Here is a 21,890-nt window from a genome sequence, read left to right as displayed (position 1 = left end):
TGCTGTTAATGGTGCGCTGCGCACACAGCATGAAAATTCTCATGTGTCTACATCCATGCTCACAAAGCAAAAACATGCCAAAATCTCACGCATGCATGGAAGCAAAAAAGACCAAAAATTCAAGAAAAAAGATGGTGGCAACCGAAGGACTCACACTGGAGCAGTCGTGCGCAAATTGTGCAACCTGGCAACCATTTCCAGTTTGCAGTTACCTGCAACCCACTGCTGTCACTTAGCAAACTAAGAGGAGGTGCTAGTTTTATTCTGAATTTTTTTTCAATTTTTAAAACAACAGAGTAACAAAATTAATAGAATAACAGAAGGGACCTTGCAGGTTTTCTAGTCCAATCCCCTGCTCAAGCAAGAAAAGGTATAACATTTCCGACAAGTGATTTTCCCAATTCTTGTTAAAAACTTCCAGTGTTTTAGCATTCACAACTTCTGGAGACAAGTCATTCCGCTGATTAATTGTTCTAATTATGATTAAATTTTTCCTTATTTCTAGGTTCTTTGACTAGTTTCCACAGATTGTTTCCACACAGGTGTTTTGGAGAATCAATCTCAATTTTAATCTCCCTCTCTCTCCCTCTTCCTCCGTCCTTCCCTCTCCCTCTCTCCCTCCATTTCCTTCTCTTTCTCTCTCCATGGGGAACAGGGGGGTGGAATCAATGACTTAATATATGATTGAGGAAATCATATATTTACTCCTCTTTCATTTTTTAAAATAACATTTTTTTTCAATCTTTTCTTCTCATCAGCCATAACTGAACACAGTTTACTAACCCTACATAGATTTTTTTCTTCAACTGTTTTTGTGTCCTCATCAGTTCCTCATCAGTTCTTCTTATGACAGTCATTGGATGGATGACAAATAGATATTTAATTTTGTCACCTTTATTGCTACTTGTTTCCTAATAATTTAGGAATAATACAATTTCCAGTATAAATCATTTCAGATCATGCCTGGATCTGATTTGGTCACCACCTCCTCCTCTCCACTTTAAAGCCTGAAGGCATTTTGTAAAATTAGAATAATAGTAACCTCCATTGTAAGATTGGAAGTTAGATGAAATGAAGTTTATCATGATAATATAAAGCAATAATAAAATAAGAAACCAAACTACTTTTTGTTTACTGCATTGTATCGATGATTAATGCACATAAAACTCTAGTGAATGCCTTTAATAGATGAATCAAAAGGTGGAAAGTTGCACAGGAATAAACATTGTATTTCATTTGTATACTTGCTTTTTTTAAAAAAGTTGTTTCATGCCAGCCTTTAAGGAAAAGAGAATCACTTGTCACTTAATAAAGGCTATAGTCTGAAAAGAGTAACATGATAGTACTTCTTTTAGGTTCTCCCAAGAGGTTTTGATACAATAGTGGTTCTCTTAGTATAATTTTTTTGCATATAAAAGTGCCATAAGTAGAAACAGTGAAGGATAATGAAGGATATCCAGGAACTGATTATACTTGCCAGTCAGTGATTCCAGATGGGAACATCTTAAAGTGCAGAAGGAGAAGCAGAATAGGGTTGTTATATCCTTTTCAGACCTCTTAAAATTTTCATATAAGAGAAAATAAGGAAAGAAAAGCTGCTGGACCAAGTCAGGATTTGTGATGTCCTCTCTGAACTTGATTGTTTGCTTGCAGATGTTTCACTACCCAATTAGGTAACATCTTAAGGGAAGTGTGGGGTTTGCTCCCTGTCTATACAGTAATTTGCCTTGCCAGTTTTCTTAGGGGTATGATTTTCTCCTTCAAAAGAAAACATAAAAAAACTAAGAAGGAAACAAAAAGACCGGGACACAGACTCTCTAGCAAACAACAAGCGAAGTAAGATTTAATACCAGGCAAATAATCAAGGAGAAAACAATAACCAAACATATTTCAAAACTGTGCTTATTGGACAAATGGCAGTCAGTTTCAAAAATAATGATTTTTTGTGTCATAGTTCAGTTGCGGCCCTACTTGGTCAGGGAGTCTCTTCTCACAGTCATGCAAGCCCTTATCACCCCACGGCTCGATTAGTGCAATACTCTGTACATGGGGCTATCTTTAAAGAATGTTCGGAGACTGCAGTATTCCAAAATACAGCCATGTGAACCATTATAGGTCACCATCACACTGTGAGCTCCATTGGCTACAGATTGGTCTCCAAATGCAATTTAAAGTGTTGATTATTACCTATAAAGCCCATACTAGGCTTAGGACCAGATTACATACGGGACTGTCTCCTGCCTCACATATCCCAGCGGCCGGTTAGATCCCACAGAGTTGGTCTTCTCCAAGACCCGTTAGCCAAGCAATGTCACCTGGTGGGGCCTAGGGGAAGGGACTTCTCTGTGGCATCTCCAGTGCTTTGGAATGAACTCCCCCCAGAGATTCTCCTGGCCTTTCGAAAGGGTTTGAAAATGTACCTTTGTAGGCAGGCCTGGGGCCATTGAGCCCTGACATTCTGCTCTGGCTGATAGTATGACTGTGATTGGATGAATCTGGTTGAATGGTTTTAATTGTTTGGGGTTTTAGACTTAGGTTTTTATGCTTGGGTTTCATAAATTTTGTATTTTGTATCGATTTTATCAGTCCGCTGGAGAAGGGTGGCCTAGATATACAAACAAACAAGCAAACAAACAAACAAGCAAACAAACAAGCAAACAAACAAACAAACAAACAAACAAACAAACTTTTCAGTACCAATACTGGAACTTGTATACAAATCACTAAATATAACAGAAATTTGGTTTCTGTTGTTATGTTCTTGATACCAGGAATATAATCCAAGAGGGAAACATATGGTTTTATTCTTGCTACTATTCAGTCATTAAAGGAGTTGGAAACCTTTGCAAATCTGCTACAAATCACCCAAAGGTTTAATCGTAGTGCTGCCATTTGCCTCTCCTTGCTTCTGAGAAACCATACAATGCCCAATTTTAGCCTAGAAGATTTTTTGTGAATGTCCCCAATAAGTTCTAAAGAGAATAGAAGTTTCAAGAGGGTGGCACTATTTAGCATTGATGTACCAATTCCATGGCTGAGTAATGGTGATTCATTGTGTGACTTCCACATTGTATTTTTCCCTCATGCACAGCCTTTGCTTCTACATGGCACATGGCTCTCTGGCATAGCACCCAGAAAATACTGCAACAGGCTGCATCACCTAGGGTACAGAAATCAAAGAAGAAAGCTTTATAATTCATTGATAGAATAGAATTCTTTGTTGGCCAAGTGTGATCGGACACGCAAGGAATTTGTCTTTGGTGCATATATTGTCTTTGGTGTACATAAAAAAAAAAGATACATTTGTCAAGAATCATGTGGTACAACACTTAATGATAGTCATAGGGTACAAATAAGCAATCAAATCATACTAAGAAACAATCAATATACTGTATATCGTAAGGATAATGTTTGTCCATCGTGTTCGAGGAGGACCTTGATATCTAATGGGTTGTGGGCTGTATACGATGTGTCTGCAGGTGGCTGGTAAGGCCTATAAGGGTACGAAATGTTCTTCTACATGTTGGGCAGACATGTGTGGGCACCATTGTCACAACATTTGCATTTGCAGCCCTGGCTTTGTGGATTGCGAAGGATACAAGCAACAAGTTACAGTCATAAGTGGGAGGAGATGGGTGACAGGAACAATGACAAGATTAACAGTAATAGTAATGCAGACTTAGTGAATAGTTTGACAGTGTTGAGAGAATTATTTGTTTAGCAGAGTGATGGCATTTGGGGAGAAACTGTTCTTGGTGTGCATTGCTCTATAAAGTTGCTTTGAAGATAGGAGATGAAACAATTTATGTCCAGGATGTCTGTAAATATTTTCACGGCCCCCTTTTTAACTCATGCAGTATACAGCTCCTCAATGGAAAACAGGTAGTAATTGTTTTTTCTGCAGTTCTAATTATCCTCTGAAGTCTGTGTCTGTCTTGTTGGAGCCAAACCAGACAGTTATAGAAGTGCAGATTACAGACTCAGTAATTCCTCTGTAGAACATGTGTAATACATGTGTCCTACATGTAGGAGATTCTAAAAAGGGAAGTGGAAAAAATTGTTGGAAAACCTGGTTATTCATTTGCAATCAATGTAGAGAAGGTAGTAATCTAATTTAGTGTAAAAATAGTAACTTCCTGTGTTCCATCTGGCCTTTGTGTTCGGTATAATACCTTCCATATATGTGTTTTTATCAGTCTTAATTGCTCCAAAAATGAAAATGAAATTCTGTTTTTGGCTCTGCTTTACATATTTTGTTGAGTATGCATATATGAATCTTTAAGAGAGTATTGGTCTGATTTGTTTTCTTTTTAGAATCAGCTTAACATGCCCTTAAAATGATAGGAATAGAAGCATTTCAAAGTGTGTGTGTTGTTTCTGTGATATTCTATCTCCCAGCTATTTTTATTTATTTTTTAAATGTAGTTTTGTACTGTGGTAAGATTTCCTTCACTAATCCAGCTGATTACCCCACCTACCAGTGCTTCTCTCTTGGACTCAGACTGAAATGTATAAATCTGAGAAGTTCAGCAGTTTAATGTGAACCTACCATGTTTAAAACCCACAAGAATTACCGAAGCAGTTAATTAGCCAGATAGTTTTGTGATTTGCATAATACAGACAGCCTCATGAATAAAGACAAGCATCCATTCTTATGAGGATGCTTAGAGGGGTTGCCAGGCATGCATTTGCTTTAGGAGAATTTGCAGGAATTATAATTTGTTTGCAGAAGAACCCTTACAGCTAGATTTCTAAATACACTGATTATGATCATGCCGTTAACATAAACCAACAACTTGAAATATATGTCTGTCATATTGTTCTCTACCTTGTAACAAAACAAAAGGAAACTATGTTAAAGTCATTTAAAAAGACATAGAATCCACCACATTAAACCCTATACAGTACAGTGTTCCCTCGATTTTTGCGGGTTCGAACTTCGCGAATAGCCTATACCACGTTTTTTCAAAAAATATTAATTAAAAAATACTTCACGGTATATTTCTTATACCACGTTTTTTCCACCCAATGACATCATATGTCATCGCCAAACTAATAATTTTTGCAAATAAATAACAAAAATAATAATTATTATTAATAAATAATTATGTTTATAAATATCAGGATCACTAAGTGTCTTACTCAATGATGAGTACCAGTAATAATGGTGAATAAATGGTTTTTAAGGGAATGGGAAATGGTAATTTAGGGGTTTAAAGTGTTAAGGGAAGGCTTGGGATACTGTCCATAGCCAAAAATGGTGTATTTACTTCCGCATCTCTACTTCGCGGAAATTTGACTTTCGCGGGTGGTCTTGGAATGCATCCCCTGTGGAAATCAAGGGAACACTTTTCTCCCCATCCCTTAACTGTCACCGCGAGGCTTTATCAAGTGAGGGCATCTATTTTAGGAAGACCCCCAGCATCTAGAAACATGTGTATGTTTGTTTGCTTGAGTTTATCAAATTTTGAGATTTTGTGGAAATGAAACTTACCTTCAAATATCTGGATAGTCCTCATTGTATATCATGTTGCTGTTGTCAGCATATATTTGGGAGGTCTCTGTCATCAGGATAAGTTCAGTGCACTTTTGGAAGACCTTCCTTAGGACTGCTATGGGTTACAAATATTCTCCTGTATTGAATACCATGAAGTAGTACCATGAAGACCATAGAAATCTGAAGAGTGATTCAATAAAGCAACTCCTTGTTTAACACTTTGTCCATGGAGAACCAACACTCATTTTCTGGGCTGACCTATGTCTTCCTGGTGTAACTGTTAATATCTTTATTAATTCTGGCATTAAAGTCTCCAGTCAGTAAAATATCTGCATTTGACAGCAATTGGCATCCCTTTCCAAAAGAAGTTTGTAGAGAGAACTAAACCTTAAACTGCAGGTTTAGAGTCTTTCCAACAGAGAAATAAATATCAGTAAGGAGAGTTGGCCCAAAGGATTTACTTATCTATCGGATTATCTGCACATGATTATTATCAGATCAATCCCTTTATGACAACTGAAATAAAAGTTGATACTGTATTACTTACTTGAGCTTTCATGCAAATCTCTCGTGGAAGTGTATGTGAGGAAAAACCTAAAAAAAGGGAAGGGAAAATATGTTGGTACCATATCTCCTGTAGGAAAACAGCCTCCATTCTTTTTCAAGTATTGCTTAAGATCAATAGATAGATAGAATTCTTTATTGGCCAAGTATGATTGGCCAAGTGTGATTGGACACACAAAGAATTTGTCTTTGGTGCATATGCTCTCATTGTACATAAAAGAAAATATATATTTGTCAAGAATCATGAGACACAACACTTAAGGATTGTCATAGGGGTCAAATAAGCAATCAGGAAACAATAAGTATTAATAAAAATCTTAAGAATACAAGCAACATATAGTCATAAGTGGGAGGAAGTGGGTGATAGGAATGATGAGAAAAAAACTAGTAGTAATATTAGTGCAGAGTTAGTAAATAGTTTGACAGTGTTGAGAGATTTGTTTAGCAGAGTGATGGTGTTAGGGAAAAAATGTTATTGTGTCTAGTTTTGCTGTGCAGTGCCCTGTAATGATGTTATGAGGGTAGGAGTTGAAACAGTTTATGTTCAGGATGTGAGGGGTCAGTAAATATTTTCACAGCCCTCTTTTTGACTTGTGCACTATACAGGTCCTCAATGGAAGGCAGGTTGGCAGCAATTGTTTTTTTCTGAAGTTCTTAAAGGGGGTATACCCAAGCTTGTTGTGTATACCCCCTTTAAACACTTCGAGTTTCAAGTGATATCTTTAATATATCCAGAGGCCCTGGGACCCAATCAGTTAGCAGTGTTCAGAATCTTATTCTTCTGGCAGATTTTAGCAAAGTGTACAAGACTGTAGGGGACTTATAGTAGTGCATCACGAGTCTTGCTTTCATAAATGAAATCTGTCTGTTTCATTAATTCATTTTGTGAAGCTCAGGGCTCCCCTTAATCTTCCTCAGAGTTCTGGTGGCACAATGATTAAAAGTGTTATATTGCAAGCAGACTTTGCCCACAGCCTGAAGTGTGATCCTGACTGGCTCAAGATTGACTCAGCCTTCTATTCTTCCAAAGTCAGTAAATTGAGGACCCAGATTCTTGGTGGCTATGAAATGCTATGGGGCAGTACATACAGTAAATCTAAATGCTATTGCTATTCCTCAATCAGCGAGGTGGTGGGAGTATGGTGAATTTGTTCATAGTTAGATCCATCTCTGTTGTTAATGCATAGTCATCTAGTTTCAGTGTGATATTCTTCATTGGGGATAGGGGTTGCTTATATTGCAGTGGATTGATTTGCTAGGACAACCTGCCATAATACTTTGTAGTGTATTTGAACCATAGCTGCTCACCTTCTAAACAATAATTTTGAAGAAGCAAGTTCTCAACAGCAGCTTCTCCTTTATGATCTGTTCACTTAAATGCTGTTTAACCATTATGGAACAAAACATGGATGAGAAAATAGATATTTATACTTGTATATTTTTTTTTCTTGAAATCTCCTAAGCTTGGTCAGATGTTATAGTGGCAGAGGTAAGTTCAAAGAAGATATTGATAATTTCTAGTAAATGGAAGAATTTTTAAATATATTCAAAGCATATGTTTGCTTACACTTTTGGTGTAAAACAATGCAATACAGGAACTTTGTAGCTTTATCTGCATTTATTGATTGATTGATTTTGTCCAGTACACAATGAGGGTTTTAGTGGGTATACACATAGTAAAATACATAATGAAGGTTATAGAGGATATACTCATAGTAAAATATATCTAAGAAAGAATAGAAGAGAAGATATAGGAATAAAACATATCAATGAAAGAATAGAAGAAGAGATATATGAATAGAAGAAAGGGATAGGAGATATAGGACAGCAATAGGATGGGACGGAAGGCACTCTAGTGCACTTATGCATGCCCCTTACTGACCTCTTAGGAATCTGGATAGGTCAACTCCCCCTCCTAACCTGAAAATAACTCTGCAGAGACTGGGATAGTAGAGGAGAGGCTTCAGTGGGGCAAGCCTGAGGGAGAGAAGGGGCTAGAATTCTGTGGGACAAGGATGAGGGAGAGAAGGAGAAAGGATAAAGGATGATTCTTTGGGGCAAGGCTGAGGGAGAGAAGGATATAGGATAGGGAGGATTGTGTGGGGCAAGGGTGAGGGAGAGAAGGAGATAGGATAGGGAGGATTGTGTGGGGCAAGGCTGAGGGAGAGAAGGTAGGATAAAGGATGATTCTGTGGGGCAAGGCTGAGGGAGAGAAGGGGGTAGGATAAAGGATGATTCTGTGGGGCAAGGCTGAGGGAGAGAAGGAAATAGGATAGGGAGGATTCTGTGGGGTAAGGCTGAGGGAGAGAAGGAGAAAGGATAAAGAATAATTCTGTGGGGCAAGGCTGAGGGAAAGAAGGTAGGATAAAGGATGATTCTGTGGGGCAAGGCTGAGGGAGAGAAGGAGATAGGATAGGGGAGGATTCTGTGGGACAAGGATGAGGGAGAGAAGGATAAAGGATGATTCTGTGGGGCAAGGCTGAGGGAAAGAAGGGGTAGGATAAAGGATGATTCTGTGGGGCAAGGCTGAGGGAAAGAAGGGGTAGGATAAAGGATGATTCTGTGGGGCAAGGCTGAGGGAAAGAAGGGAGTAGGCTAAAGAAGGATTCTGTGGGGCAAGGCTGAGGGAGAGTAGGATAAAGGATAAAGCATGATTTGTGGGGAAAGCATGAACGAGAGAAGGGGATAGGATAGGGGAGAATTCTGTGGGGCAAGTGTGAGGGAGAGAAGGGGAGAGGAGAGGCCTATTGTAACCACTCATTAATTTTCAAGCTGTAAATGTCAATTTATCAAGATCGATTACATAGTTTTGTAGTGGTGCACTACAGCTAGTATTTAATATTGTTAATCTGTTTGCTGTAGAGCCATTAACTGTATTGAACATCGGACTCAATTACTTTCTGTTTCCATCTTGGTCTCTTCCTTTCTTACATGTAGGTATACATAGACATCCATACAAAAAAATGGGAATTATATTTGATATTATATATTTGTGCAAAAGTATATGTTTCCCAGCCCATACAATTTGAATGGAAGAGATTTACTATCATTTTTATTTGCAGTCATGTTTAAGAGCAGCAAGGTGTAAAGTATTTTCACATCAATTTCTTGTACCAATAGTTTCTTAAAAAGAGGGAGTGGGTTGGCTTGCAAATTGTCCTTCCAAACTCCAGTTTTTAGATATGAACAGTTAGAATTATGATCAAGCGATGTTCTTTTTTCACTGTATAATTAGAGGAGTTCGTGTATCCTACTTATTTCTGTGTGAAATTCCTGTCAAGTCCTGATTCAAATTTTGCAGTCAGGATATAGTTCTTGTTTTCTTTCCATTTCTGTCTTTTGCTCTTTTGGAGGCTGTATTTTTCAAGCCTGCCAATGTGTCTCAAAAACGTTTAATTGGGTTGGAAAAGTCTTTTCTTGTTTCCTAGACAAACCAAGGGACATCAATGCGATGAGTCTGACATTCTTCATTTAGTATAACTGAAGACTATGCCTGATTGAGACAATTTGTTAAATTCTAGTTGCTGAGAAAGTCAAGTTTTGGTTCACCGTTTTTTATAATCTCAGTTGTATTGGAAGATCAGTTGTTCTGCTGTTGACATCTAACATTCTCCTAAGGTCAGTCAGGGTAAAATCAGGATGACTGAAGTGAGCATTGTTATAGCATTGATAAATGCCAGCTATCAAATATAAGCAGAGAATATGCACAGCTACAGTTCCTTATACTTCAGTGCATTTTTTGAATTGATATCCTCTTTGTGTTCTGTCTGGGTGCCCCCAGACTTCAACACCAACTGGAAAAAGCAGCCAGACACGCTGGTAAAAGCAAAAGCACTTTATAGTTTGAAAAATAAACACAGAGAAAAACCTGTTCTTCCCAACAGGCAGGCTATGAGACTTCACAGCAGAGTCCTGATGGCCAGACAATACAGCAGACTTCTTGCTGGCACACCGACCACTGTAGAGAATAAGACCCACACCTTTTCCCCCCAAGGTTTCAGTATTCAAAGTCACAAACCAGAATTCCAAGACGCCAAAGATCACAGCCAGGTCCCAGGACTCCCAACGATAATACTCCACAAGCCAGGAAGGGTGGGTCTGCCTTTTCATCCTTTCCAGAGAGCACCACACCCAAACCCAGCTGTTGCCTCTTTAGTGCTGAAAGTACCTGGCTAATTGTCCCCTTCGTTGTGTTGCTCTTCTCTGCCGGAGATTGATTATTGCTTGTGCATTTTCATCTAAGGAATCCAGGCTGCTTGCTGGGGAGAGCTCCCTCTCGGGGGACTCTGGCTGTCCTCCCTCTCCCTCAGCCTGAGATTCCTCCTCCCCGTCTGCCTGAACCTCCTGTTCCTCATCCTCCCCCTCTAAGCAGGAAGTCGGCAGAGGATCAGCCGTTCCCTGAGGGGCCTCAGATGGAATCACAACACCTTGTATATTTATTTACAGAAAATGTTACTTACTAGGCCCCTTGGCAACATCCTCAAGGTCGGAGGAACCTCTAACATAGACTGGTAGTAGCTTCATGCAGCTTTTATTGGAAAGTAGTCTCAAATGTGTCACCTACAATGCTTACTTTCGCTTTGAAGCAATTGCTTATTTTATTTTAAGGTTCAGTTATTTTCTAGGACTGTCATGTCATATTCATATCACATTTAGATGGTGGGGGAGATAGAACAGAGAAACAAACCTAAGTGCTAAAAAAAAAAAGATAGTGATTTCCCAAAGCTAACATGTTTGATGAATATTGTATTCCTGATAGTGAAGTGTTTTGAGCCAAAAAGATTTTAGTTGATAATTAACAGTGATGTTTTCCATAAAAATAAGGTTCCGATCTGCACATTGGGAAATATTTCATAGGATAGGTAAATATATAATGTATTTAGAGATGGCAAAACACTCCGAAGTGGTGCTTTTAAAAAAGAAATATGTTTCTATCTTCAACATGTTTCAGTTAATCCAACACATTTTTGTTTAGAATAAATAGTATGCAGTATTTGTGCATATATACAGAGGTGGGCTGCTGGGGATTTACAGGGGTTTGGGGAAAACATTAGCTAAGATTCTGTGCAGTTTGGAGAACTCCTTAATCTCACTCCTGGCTGGCCCCACCCACCCCACCCCTCCCCGGAGTCCTCACTGGGACTCCTGGGATACAGGTAAGTGCAGGTAAATTTTGGGTGCAGGTATATGCAGGGTGTGCACAGAGGCTGGGGATGGTGAAAAACAGTTTAGTTTAGTTTAGTTTAATCAGATTTGTATGCCGCTCCTCTCCGCAGACTCGGGGCGGCTCACAGCAAAAACAGGCTTGTCAGAAGTTTAGGAAGGCCAGAAATGGGCCTGTTTCTGGCCTCCAGAGCTTGGGCAGGACATTTTTGCCCTTTTGCCATTTTTGTAGCAAGGAAAGAAAGCATCCGGAGCCCGGGGAGGGAAAAACAACCCCCCACCACGGTGCAGGAGGCTGATTAGGCTACGCCTACCATGGCCACATCCATCCAGCAACCAGGCAGTGAACCGCTTGCTAAAATTTTTGAAGCATATATATTCTTTTGATCTGAAGTATAAATAAAGTAAAATAATGAGAGGTGAGACCACATTTGGAATACTGTGTTCCGTTCTGGAGACCTCAACTACAAAAAGAAATTGAACGGGTCCAAAGACAGGCTACAAAAATGGTGGAAGGTCTTAAGCATAAAACCTATCAGGAAAGACTTAATAAACTCAATCTGTATAGTATGGAGCACAGAAGGGAAAGGGGGGACATGATCGAAACATTTAAATATGTTAAAGGGTTAAATAAGGTTCAGGAGAGAAGTGTTTTTAATAGGAAAGTGAACACAAGAACAAGGGGGCACAATCTGAAGTTAGTTGGGGGTAAGATCAGAAGCAATGTGAGAAAATATTATTTTACTGAAAGAGTAGTAGATGCTTGGAACAAACTTCCAACAGACGTGGTTGGTAAATCCACAGTAACTGAATTTAAAAATGCCTGGGATAAACATATATCCATCCTAAAATAAAATAAAATAAAGGAAATAAAGGAAAGAGCAGATTAGATGGACCATGATGTCTTTTTCTGCCGTCAATCTTCTATGTTTCTATGTTTCTATAATAAATTGGAACAGGGAGAGGGTTTTTCTCTCTCTGACTTGAGAAAAGAGAACATGACTCACCTAAAGTCTCTCATTCAGCTCTGAAATTCAATAGAGGTTGAATCTGAGTTTTTCTCACCCAAATCCTATACATTACATAACGCTGGGATTGCAGTGTGGTAGAACTATCTTTCCTGAATTTGTCTTTTCCTTCTTTACATCCCTTGAAGACAGCAACTGTCATTACATACTTGTAATAGCAAATTCCTCTCTTAAGTTTTATACTGAGTAAAACATGTCTTTTTATTTCTTGGCCTTTTTATTTCTTCTTTGTACATTATTGTATAATGTTCTGAGCATGATGTGTGGAAGCTCACTGCATAGCAAGAATCCCCACAGATGCGAGCGGTAGAATATGTAAAATTTTGTAGGAAAACTGTGCTTCAAATAATAATAATAATTAATAATAATAATAATTTATTAGATTTGTATGCCGCCCCTCTCCAAAGACTCGGGGCGGCTCACAACAAGCGATAAAACAATATTGTACAAATTATATGACCAATAATATATATTTTTTTCAGCAGGCTAATTAATTCAAGCTTAAGACGCAGGCTGTAACTCAGGGGAAAAAGACATGCTGTGCATATGAAAGGTCAAAATCAGAAAGATTCTTGTATGAAATCCTGTGTCAGCTAATATATACAGTTCAGTAGATAGTTACTGTAGTTTGACACATGGTCTCATTCAGAGCTGTATAGGCACTGTAAAGCAAGGATTTGAGCTTTAGCGTTATTATTTACTTGTAACTGGACTAAAATCTATATTTTAAAATGATTTTTTTAGGTGAAGGTGATGGTGAGAATTTGCCCATCACAAGAAACAACCAACACATCGGAATCTATGTCATTTCTGAAAGTAGATTCACGGAAAAAGCAGATCACACTTTATGATCCGTCTACAAGCGGCTGCAATGCAACTCACCGAAAAGGAGCTGTGGCTGTCCCAAAGATGTTTGCTTTCGATGCAGTTTTCCCCCAGGATGCATCACAGGTACCAAAGCTGAGCATATAAAGCTGATCATTTGAGTTGCTGCCATGGCATTTAATTCTGGCGAGAGAGTTCTTTTACAGTATTTTTTTTCCCTTTGAATTAGTTGGTTTAATTACTGGGAAGGCATGCTAATTAATAGTCAGTTTGCAAGGCCTCATGCTGTTTTAATTTAGCCCAGATGTGAAATTAAGAAGCTATATCTGTGGAGGTAATTCTGTTCAGTGATTATGTTTCTACTATCTTTCTTGTGTGGTTTAAAGCAACATATACATATAACGTGTGACTTCCACGGTATCCCTTTTCAGTCTTAGTTGTAGCATAGTATTTATAGGTTTGGGCTTACAGTATCTGTATCATTATGAGAGATCATCGAATGTTTCGATGACTATGGAAAGATGGAATAAAACGGAACATGTAGATCAGTAATGGTGAACTTATGGCACGGGTGTCACAGGTGGCACGCAGAGCCATATCTGCTGACATGGGAGCCGTTGTCCTAGCTGAGTTCCAATGTGCATGTGTTTGCCAGTGAGCTGGTTTTTGGCTCACACAGAGGCTCTGGGAGGGTGTTTTTGGCTTCCAGAAAGCCTCCTGGGGGGATGGGGGAGGGCATTTTGACCCTCATCCAGCTCCAGGAAAGCCTTTGGAGTCTGGGGAAGATGAAGCACAAGCCTACTAGGCCCACCAGAAGTTGGAAAACTGGCTGTTTCTGGGCTCGGGGGGGGGGGGAGGGAGGTGAAGCCGTTTTCACCCTCCTCAAGCATTGAATTGTGGGTATGGGCACTTGTGCATGTGTGACAGCATATCAAGGCTACTTGGCACCTGAGGCAAAAAAGGTTCACCATCACTGGTCTAGATTTTTTGAATTTTTTTTACCTCAGTTTCCATAATCCCTAGTCCAGGCCTGTCAAACGTGCGGTCCATGGGCCAGATGTATCACACTCTGGCCACACCCACACCTAGTTTAGCAAAGGGGGAAAAATCACGTTACATCACGTGATGCTGCCATGACAACACATGTCTGACAGCCCTGCTCCAGCCCATAGGAACTGGGAAAGTCTGGAATGTTGCTGTGATTTTCATATAGTTTTTGAGAAAACATAGACATGGATCTCTTTGAGAAAATGTTATTTATTTATTTATTTATTGGATTTGTATGCCGCCCCTCTCCTCAGACTCGGGGCGGCTAACAACAATGATAAAAACAGCATGTAGAAATCCAATTAATAAAACAACTAAAAACCCTTATAATAAAACCAAACATACAAACAAACGTATCATACATAACTTGTAATGGTCTAGGGGGAAGGAATATCTCAATTCCCCCATGCCTGGTGGTATAAATGAGTCTTGAGTAGTTTACGAAAGACAGGGAGGGTGGGGGCAATTCTAATTTCTGGGGGGAGTTGGTTCTAGAGGGCCGGGGCCACCACAGAGAAGGCTTTTCCCCTGGGGCCCGACAAACGACATTGTTTAGTCGACGGGACCCGGAGAAGGCCAACTCTGTGGGACCTTATCGGTCGCTGGGATTCTTGCGGTAGCAGGCGGTTCCGGAGGTAATCTGGTCCAATGCCATGTAGGGCTTTAAAGGTCATGACCAACACTTTGAATTTTGACCGGAAACTGATCGGCAGCCAAGGCAAGCCACGGAGTGTTGAGGAAACGTGGGTGAATCTTGGAAGCCCCACGATGGCTCTCGCGGCTGCGTTCTGCACGATCTGAAGTTTCCAAACACTTTTCAAAGGTAGCCCCATGTAGAGAGCGTTGCAGTAATTGAACCTCGAGGTGATGAGGGCATGAGTGACTGTGAGCAGTGACCCCCTGTCCAAATAGGGCCGCAACTGGTGCACCAGGTAAACCTGGGCAAACGCCCTCCTCGCCACAGCCGAAAGATGATGTTCCAATGTCAGCTCTGGGTCGAGGAGGATGCCCAAGTTGCGAACCCTCTCTGAGGGGGTCAGTAGTTCGGTCGGACAGATGGGATTGTCCTTGGGAAGCAACACCCACAGCCACTCTGTCTTGTCTGGGTTGATGAAGCTATTTTCACCCTCCCCAAGCATTGAATTGTGGGTATGGGCACTTGTGCGTGTGTGATAGCGTGCACACACACTCTTTCGGCACCTGAGGAAAAAAGGTTCACCATCACTGGTCTAGATTTTTTGAAGTATGTTGACCTCAGTTTCCATAATTCCTAGCCCAGGGCTGTCAAACGTGCAGTCCATGGGCCAGATGCATCACACTCTGGCCACACCCACACCTAGTTTAGCAAATGGGGGAAAAGTCACGTTACATCACATGATGCGGCCATGACAACACATGTTTGACAGCCCTGCTCCAGCCCATAGGAACTGGGAAAATCTGTAATGTTGCATTGATTTTCATATAATTTTTGAGAAAACATAGACATGTATCTCTTTGAGAAAATGTTATGGCCAGCTGTCCTGCCCAAAGAACTGGCTGCTTATCATTGCCAACTTTTGAGATGAGGTATGAATGTACAACAATGGCCCGTATTTAAAACAGACTTTCCCTGCAGTCCAGGGCTGGGTTCTTCCTAGTTCGGACTTGATCGCCTGAACCGATTGTGACCCGCTGGTGACATCATGATGGCATTAGAGATCCGGGTTTTTTAAATTATTTTTTTCTGAACTTTTTATTGTTTGGAAGTGTTCCCCTTTGCTGCTGCTTGAAAAAGGACACCCCCGTCCCCTGGGTTTATTTCTTCACCCACAGCACAGATGATCAGCTCCTCAGCTGTGTTTTGAGTTGATTATAGCTACTGAGCATGTGCAGAAGCAGAATTGTAGGAGGGTACACTCCTACAATTCTGCAAAATGTTGTGATGCGAACCGGTGGCGAAGGTAAATGGAACCCACCCTTGCTGCAGTCTTATGCATGGGCATTGGAAGAATTATGCTGCATATCCATACCAAAAAAAAAAGGCTTAGAAGATGTCCTGGGACCCTTCATTAGAAGAATTTTCTAATAGATTTTGTAAGACATTCACAATAAACAAGTTAGTGCCCCATTAGAGAGAAGCGGTGTATCGGTGGTTATTGAAACGGATGTCCATGTGCTGCCTCTATGTTGGTTGAGGCAGGCAGGATTCCCTTGAATACCATTTGTTGGGGGTCAAGGGAAAGGGAGGGCCTTCTCTTTATGCTCAAGATCTCCATGTACAATTGGTGGGCCACTGTGTGACACAGAATGCTGGACTCGATAGGCTTTGGTATGATTCAGCATGGCTCTTCTTATGTTCTTATGTACCTGTTCTTGAAAGTAGAACTGACAGTGGGGTTTCACTAGGTTTATTGCTTTCTCTATCAACATAGTCCAATTCATGGAAATTAAAACAAATAAGGAACAGAATTAGGAAGACTGTTCTTCTTCAACCACTGTGGTTCACCTACTCCCCTCTCCCCCTTGCCCAATTCTGATGGCATGGTCAATGGAGGGACCTGGAGCATACCTTCTGGGTTAGATCTGGTGGATTAAGCAGAAACAATGGGATAAGTCCGCATTAACATCATATGCTAACATTGATTAAGCTTTTTGGTGGCTTGGCATCTTGCATAATTCTGGACGGCTTGATTAGAATGTAGTACAGTATATTGTGAAAACTCAGAAAATAAGTTAGTTCAGTAATCCAATTAAGCCTGGTATGTAAAAGCACCTTGTCAGTTTATCTGATTAGATGAAATATTCCACTAGCACGTTATATTGCTAAGGTAGAGACATGAGGTCAGGGGTCACTGAGTTTTATGGCTCCCTTTCCTTTCTGTTGTGGCATGAATTTCTCTTGCATTTTTCAAGCAGCCTTGCTTGATATTGGTTTAAGAATTAGAGCTGCCTATGATTTGAGTGTGGTATAAAATTAACAAATCTGTGTTTCCTACTTGATCAAAATTTGATATTGGTTTAAGAATTAGAGCTGCCTGTGATTTGAGTGTACTATAAAATTAACAAATCTGTGTTTCCTACTTGATCAAAATTTGAAATATGGGCATACTGGTGATTTGGACTATTTTTATGAGTCGAAATAGTTGACATTTATCATAATATTTATCTGAAATGAGGAGCTAAAGTTAATTTATGTGGTAACTTGGTAAACCTCAAATTTACAGCATATTAGTGATGTAATCGTTGGCTGTAGTTATGGCTGTCAGGAGAAGAATGACAATGAAGCATAGGTTTAGCTCAGGAGCTGGTGTTTGTCTGACGAGAACCAGGCCAAATACATATGGTATAGCAGACGGTTGCTGTCCTGAATGGCTCCCTGGCCAGTAAAGAAAACGTAAAGCTGGCAGGAGATGACACGTGAATCTGAAACTCAAAAGGAGTAACAGAACATGTGGGGGTAATTTAGATTTCCTGTATGGTTCCATTACATTTGATAAAAAGAAATCTGTTTTCTCTCCATTCAACGGCATTTCCCTTCCCTTCCCCAGCACACAGACCAGACTTAAAAGCATGTCCTTTGTGTCCGTGTATATTCCAGGAGATGGGATTGTCATCATTAAGATTAAAACAGAAAAGTTCCAAAAATTTTCATTTGGGGTGAAATGAAATTCATTTGTTTGAAGGTGCTTCAGCAGTGAAATCTACTTACGTTCCCTATAGGTTTGGAAGTGCACGCTTTTTCACCTTCTGCGCATGCACAGAAAGCTTTGCGCATGCGCAGAGGGTTAAAAACAAAAAAATGATGTTGTCCGGGTAGGTGAGCAGAGCCTGGTGCTGTTACTGCTACCAGTTTTCCAAACACTTGCGGTCGCTGCTACTGTTACACCCAGACTGGGTATAACACTAGCGGCGCCCAGACCGGGTGTAACAGCCCGGATCTGGGGAGCTTCCTTGTCCTAAGCATTCTTGACAGTGCATAGTCTTTGCTATAGTGGTGAATATATATAGCTCAGGTGTAGGATAAAAGTAAAGGTTCATTCTCCAAACTTGTGGGTTGGTTTCTGAACGTTTGGTTACCAGGATAGTTAGCATCTTCACCTGGATATCAGTGTCAGTGTTCTGTTTATAAGAGCTTAGGTGTGGGTGTGTTAAGTGAGGGTCTTATGACAGGTCTAACACTGATACCATCCAAAGATGTTACCTAGCCTGGTAAAGAAACATTCGGAAACCAACCCACATGCTCGGAGAACGAACCTTTACCCTCAGTGCATAATCTGCTGGTATTAAAAAAAGATATGGATGGTGAGACATTATATTAATTCTATGTTTGTTGGTTATCATTTCCTTTGTAACTGAGTTCATGGAATTGACGTTCCATGGCACCCTCTTTAGTGGAATAGGAAATCATTTTGGGTTTATGTAATAGAATTTAATTTGAAAAAAAATGGACTATAGGTACTAGAATAGTGTGAGTAATGCTGTGAAATGTGCAAGTACAGTGGTAACTCTACCAAAGAACGCCTCTACTTATGAACTTTTCTAGATAAGAACCGGGTGTTCAAGATTTTTTTGCCTCTTCTCAAGAACCATTTTCCACTTACAAGCCTGAGCCTCTGAAACTGTAACCGGAAAAGGAGGAGCCTCCGTGGGGCCTCTCTAGGAATCTCCTGGGAGAAAACAGGGCCAGAAAAGGCAGGGAGAAGCCTCCGTGGGGCCTCTCTAGGAATCTCCTGGGAGAAAACAGGGCCAGAAAAGGCAGGGAGAAGCCTCTGTGGGGCCTCTCTAGGAATCTCCTGGGAGGAAACAGGGCCGGAAAAGGCAGGGAGAAGCCTTCATGGGGCCTGTCTAGGAATCTCCTCCACCCTCCCTGTGGTTTCCCCAATCACACACGTTATTTGCTTTTACATTGATTCCTATGGGAAAAATTGCTGCTTCTTACAAACTTTTCTACTTAAGAACCTGGTTACGGAACAAATTACGTTCGTAAGTAGAGGTACCACTGTACATTGTTTTAAGAATCATTTTCATGTAATAATAACAATGCAATGCATCCAAGTCCACGCTTATTAACTGACTTCCAACTTCTTTACTAGGCTGAGGTGTGCTCTGGAACAGTAGCAGAAGTAATCCAGTCTGTCGTGAATGGTGCAGATGGTTGCATCTTTTGCTTTGGCCATGTCAAGCTTGGTGAGCTCCCAAATTCATTACAGTTAATTACTATGTCAACCTGGTAATTACATGCTGTCAGCTCTTGGAACAATAAACCTGAACTACATGAATAGATTAGAATTTCTTTTTAATTAGTTATGCAAACTTCTCCTGCTTTATTTCTACACTGGGACTTTAAGTTCTGTGCATTCTTTCCTGTCTTTCTTTAAAAAACCCCATTGGATAAAGGGTAAAATGTAGCTACGTGCATCTATCAGAAACATATTTTTTCTCAGGGAGAGGTGTGACATAATTTAGACAAAGCAAAGAAATTGCAGAAATTAATTGGTTACAAAGTTACAAAGAATGGAGAAATTAATTAAAATTAAGTACCGATGGATTAATAGTGAAATATGTAAAAGCTACTTTTTGTATTTGTTCGCCCTATTAAGGTGTGTGCCATTGGTTATAATCTGAAAGCTTATATGAAGGGGGTATGTTGTTTCTATAAACCAGACGTTATCTGATTTGAGAACTGAATAAATATTTCCATCTGAAGATGAAATCCTAGCTTTTTTTTTGCATAACTGTAAGAGGTGAACTAGGATAGGAGAGAAGATGTAAAAACACCCTCTGCCAATGTGGCGAGGAATATCCATCCTGAGACTTCAATACAAATTCAAAGCACTTGAGTGGCAGAAATCAAATGCCATTTATTTATCTATCTATCTATCTATCTATCTATCTATCTATCTATCTATCTATCTATCTATCTATCTATCTATCTATCTATCTATCTATCTATTGGATTTGTATGCTGCCCCTCTTAAATACTATGCTGCTTAATAACAGTGTAATACAATCAAGATATGTCATTGGTCTTATTTATTTTACTTTGGTTAATCACATGAATATTGTGCAGTTCTGGATATCATATTGTAGGAAAGACCTTGACAAACTGGTGTCCAATAGGAAGTGGTGAACAAAAATTAACTAATAAATATTAGAGTATTTGAATACATTTTGCCTGCAGAAGGGAAGACTAATTGGAGGTGCTTTGCTAGGGGTTTCCTGAATTGGGCAGGAAATTGAATTAGAAGACCTCCAGTTGTTTTCTAGTCCTTACATTCTGTGATTCTATGAGATCTAATTATTCTCACTGATTAGGTCCTAAATGAGGGCTAGAGAGCCTTGGCTTTACCACAAGACCCAGAAATAGATCTTTTGCCTTCATCAGCTTAAGATGACAAATATTACCAGTAACTAGGACATCTTAAAAAATGCAATAACCCCTCCCCCCAAACGTCTGTGCATGAAGAATTAATATAGTTTTCATTGAAATATCAGGAATAGTGAGTGATTCTTCAGCAGAATATTTAGGAGGAAGGTGCATTAAGGACAGTAGCCATTTGACCACCCGAACAGACTTGTTGAAAAATGAGACCAGATGAGGCAGCCTTTCCCCCCCCTTCCATTTCTTTTGGTAGTTGAGGAAAGACAAGGCCCATTCTCTGCATTGGGAAGATTCACAGTGGATGTGGGTATGGACAGTGGTTTCATTCCTTTCACATTCATGTCCATTTGCTTCTTCCTTTCTCCTCCTTTTAGCAGAAAGTCATCTGTTTATTAATTATTCATAAATCATGCGCTGGGTGCATGTGAATTCCCTCAAAACATAAATAGCAAAACCGATTCTTGCCAAAATAAGAGAACAGGAGAATCTTTCTTCTACTGAATAAGAAAACCCCTGATAATCCCACACTTCCTGACACTGCAAGTAAAGGCACGTGCTCAATTGTCCAATTACATTTTCATTTGCTTTCCATTTTAGGCAAATCCTACACAATGTTTGGAGAAGATAAATCCACCCAGAGCCTTGGCATTGTACCTTGTGCTATCTCTTGGCTCTTCAAGTTAATCAATGAGCGCAAAGAGAAGACTGGGACTCGTTTCTCAATTCGAGTATCTGCTGTGGAGATCAGCGGCAAAGATGAAAACCTTAAGGATTTGTTAGCTGAAGTAGCCACCGGCAGCCTTCAAGATGGACAATCCCCAGGGGTCTACCTACGAGAGGATCCAATATGTGGAACACAGGTATAAAATCTCAGGGCAGGTGGGAAACCTGGCTTTTTCTCTCTTTTCCTGACATTTTTTTTCTTGAAATGTTTTCATCTGTCAACAATTCCAATCAGTTTTAAAATATATATTTTAATTGTCTTTTTCATTTTTAATCTCCAGCCCCACAGTGTACATATCTGTTTCTTTTAGCACCCTTGTGGCTTCTTCCCATGGTTCAGGAAGCAGGAATCATCATTAATTAGTTGTTTTCTTGTTTATATTCCAGCTTCAGAATCAAAGTGAATTGAGGGCCCCAACAGCAGAGAAAGCAGCTTTTTTCCTCGATGCAGCGCTGGCTGCCAGGAGTACTAGCAAACCAGAATGTGATGAAGAAGAGCGGAGGAATTCACACATGTTTTTTACACTTCATATATATCAGTATCGTATGGAGAAGAGTGGCAAAGGAGGAAGTATGTAGATTTGGCTCCAAACCTCTTTCTTCTTGCATTGATTTTTTGAAAAGAAGTGCAATTGATTTTTATCAACACTGAAGCTGATTGTATTAGCCAAGAAAGCTTTAA

The 21,890-nt window shown here is 39.9% G+C and overlaps 1 protein-coding gene across 2 annotated transcripts in view; it reads left to right on the top strand.

Annotated features, from left to right (window-relative positions):
- The window catches only part of KIF26A (kinesin family member 26A), a 195,177-nt gene that overhangs the window by 156,256 nt on the left and 17,031 nt on the right, over positions 1-21,890 (top strand). For both annotated transcript variants that reach the window (XM_070751483.1, XM_070751476.1), the window contains exons 6-9: positions 12,997-13,203; positions 19,197-19,290; positions 21,083-21,345; positions 21,596-21,779. In XM_070751483.1, coding sequence (XP_070607584.1) covers positions 12,997-13,203; positions 19,197-19,290; positions 21,083-21,345; positions 21,596-21,779 — 748 coding nt within the window. The remainder of the gene's footprint in view (positions 1-12,996; positions 13,204-19,196; positions 19,291-21,082; positions 21,346-21,595; positions 21,780-21,890) is intronic.

The sequence above is a fragment of the Erythrolamprus reginae genome, chromosome 1, assembly GCF_031021105.1.
Source record: "Erythrolamprus reginae isolate rEryReg1 chromosome 1, rEryReg1.hap1, whole genome shotgun sequence".
NCBI lineage: Eukaryota > Metazoa > Chordata > Lepidosauria > Squamata > Dipsadidae > Erythrolamprus > Erythrolamprus reginae.
Note: the sequence above shows the minus strand (reverse complement) of the source record. Positions and strands in the feature narration are given on the sequence as shown.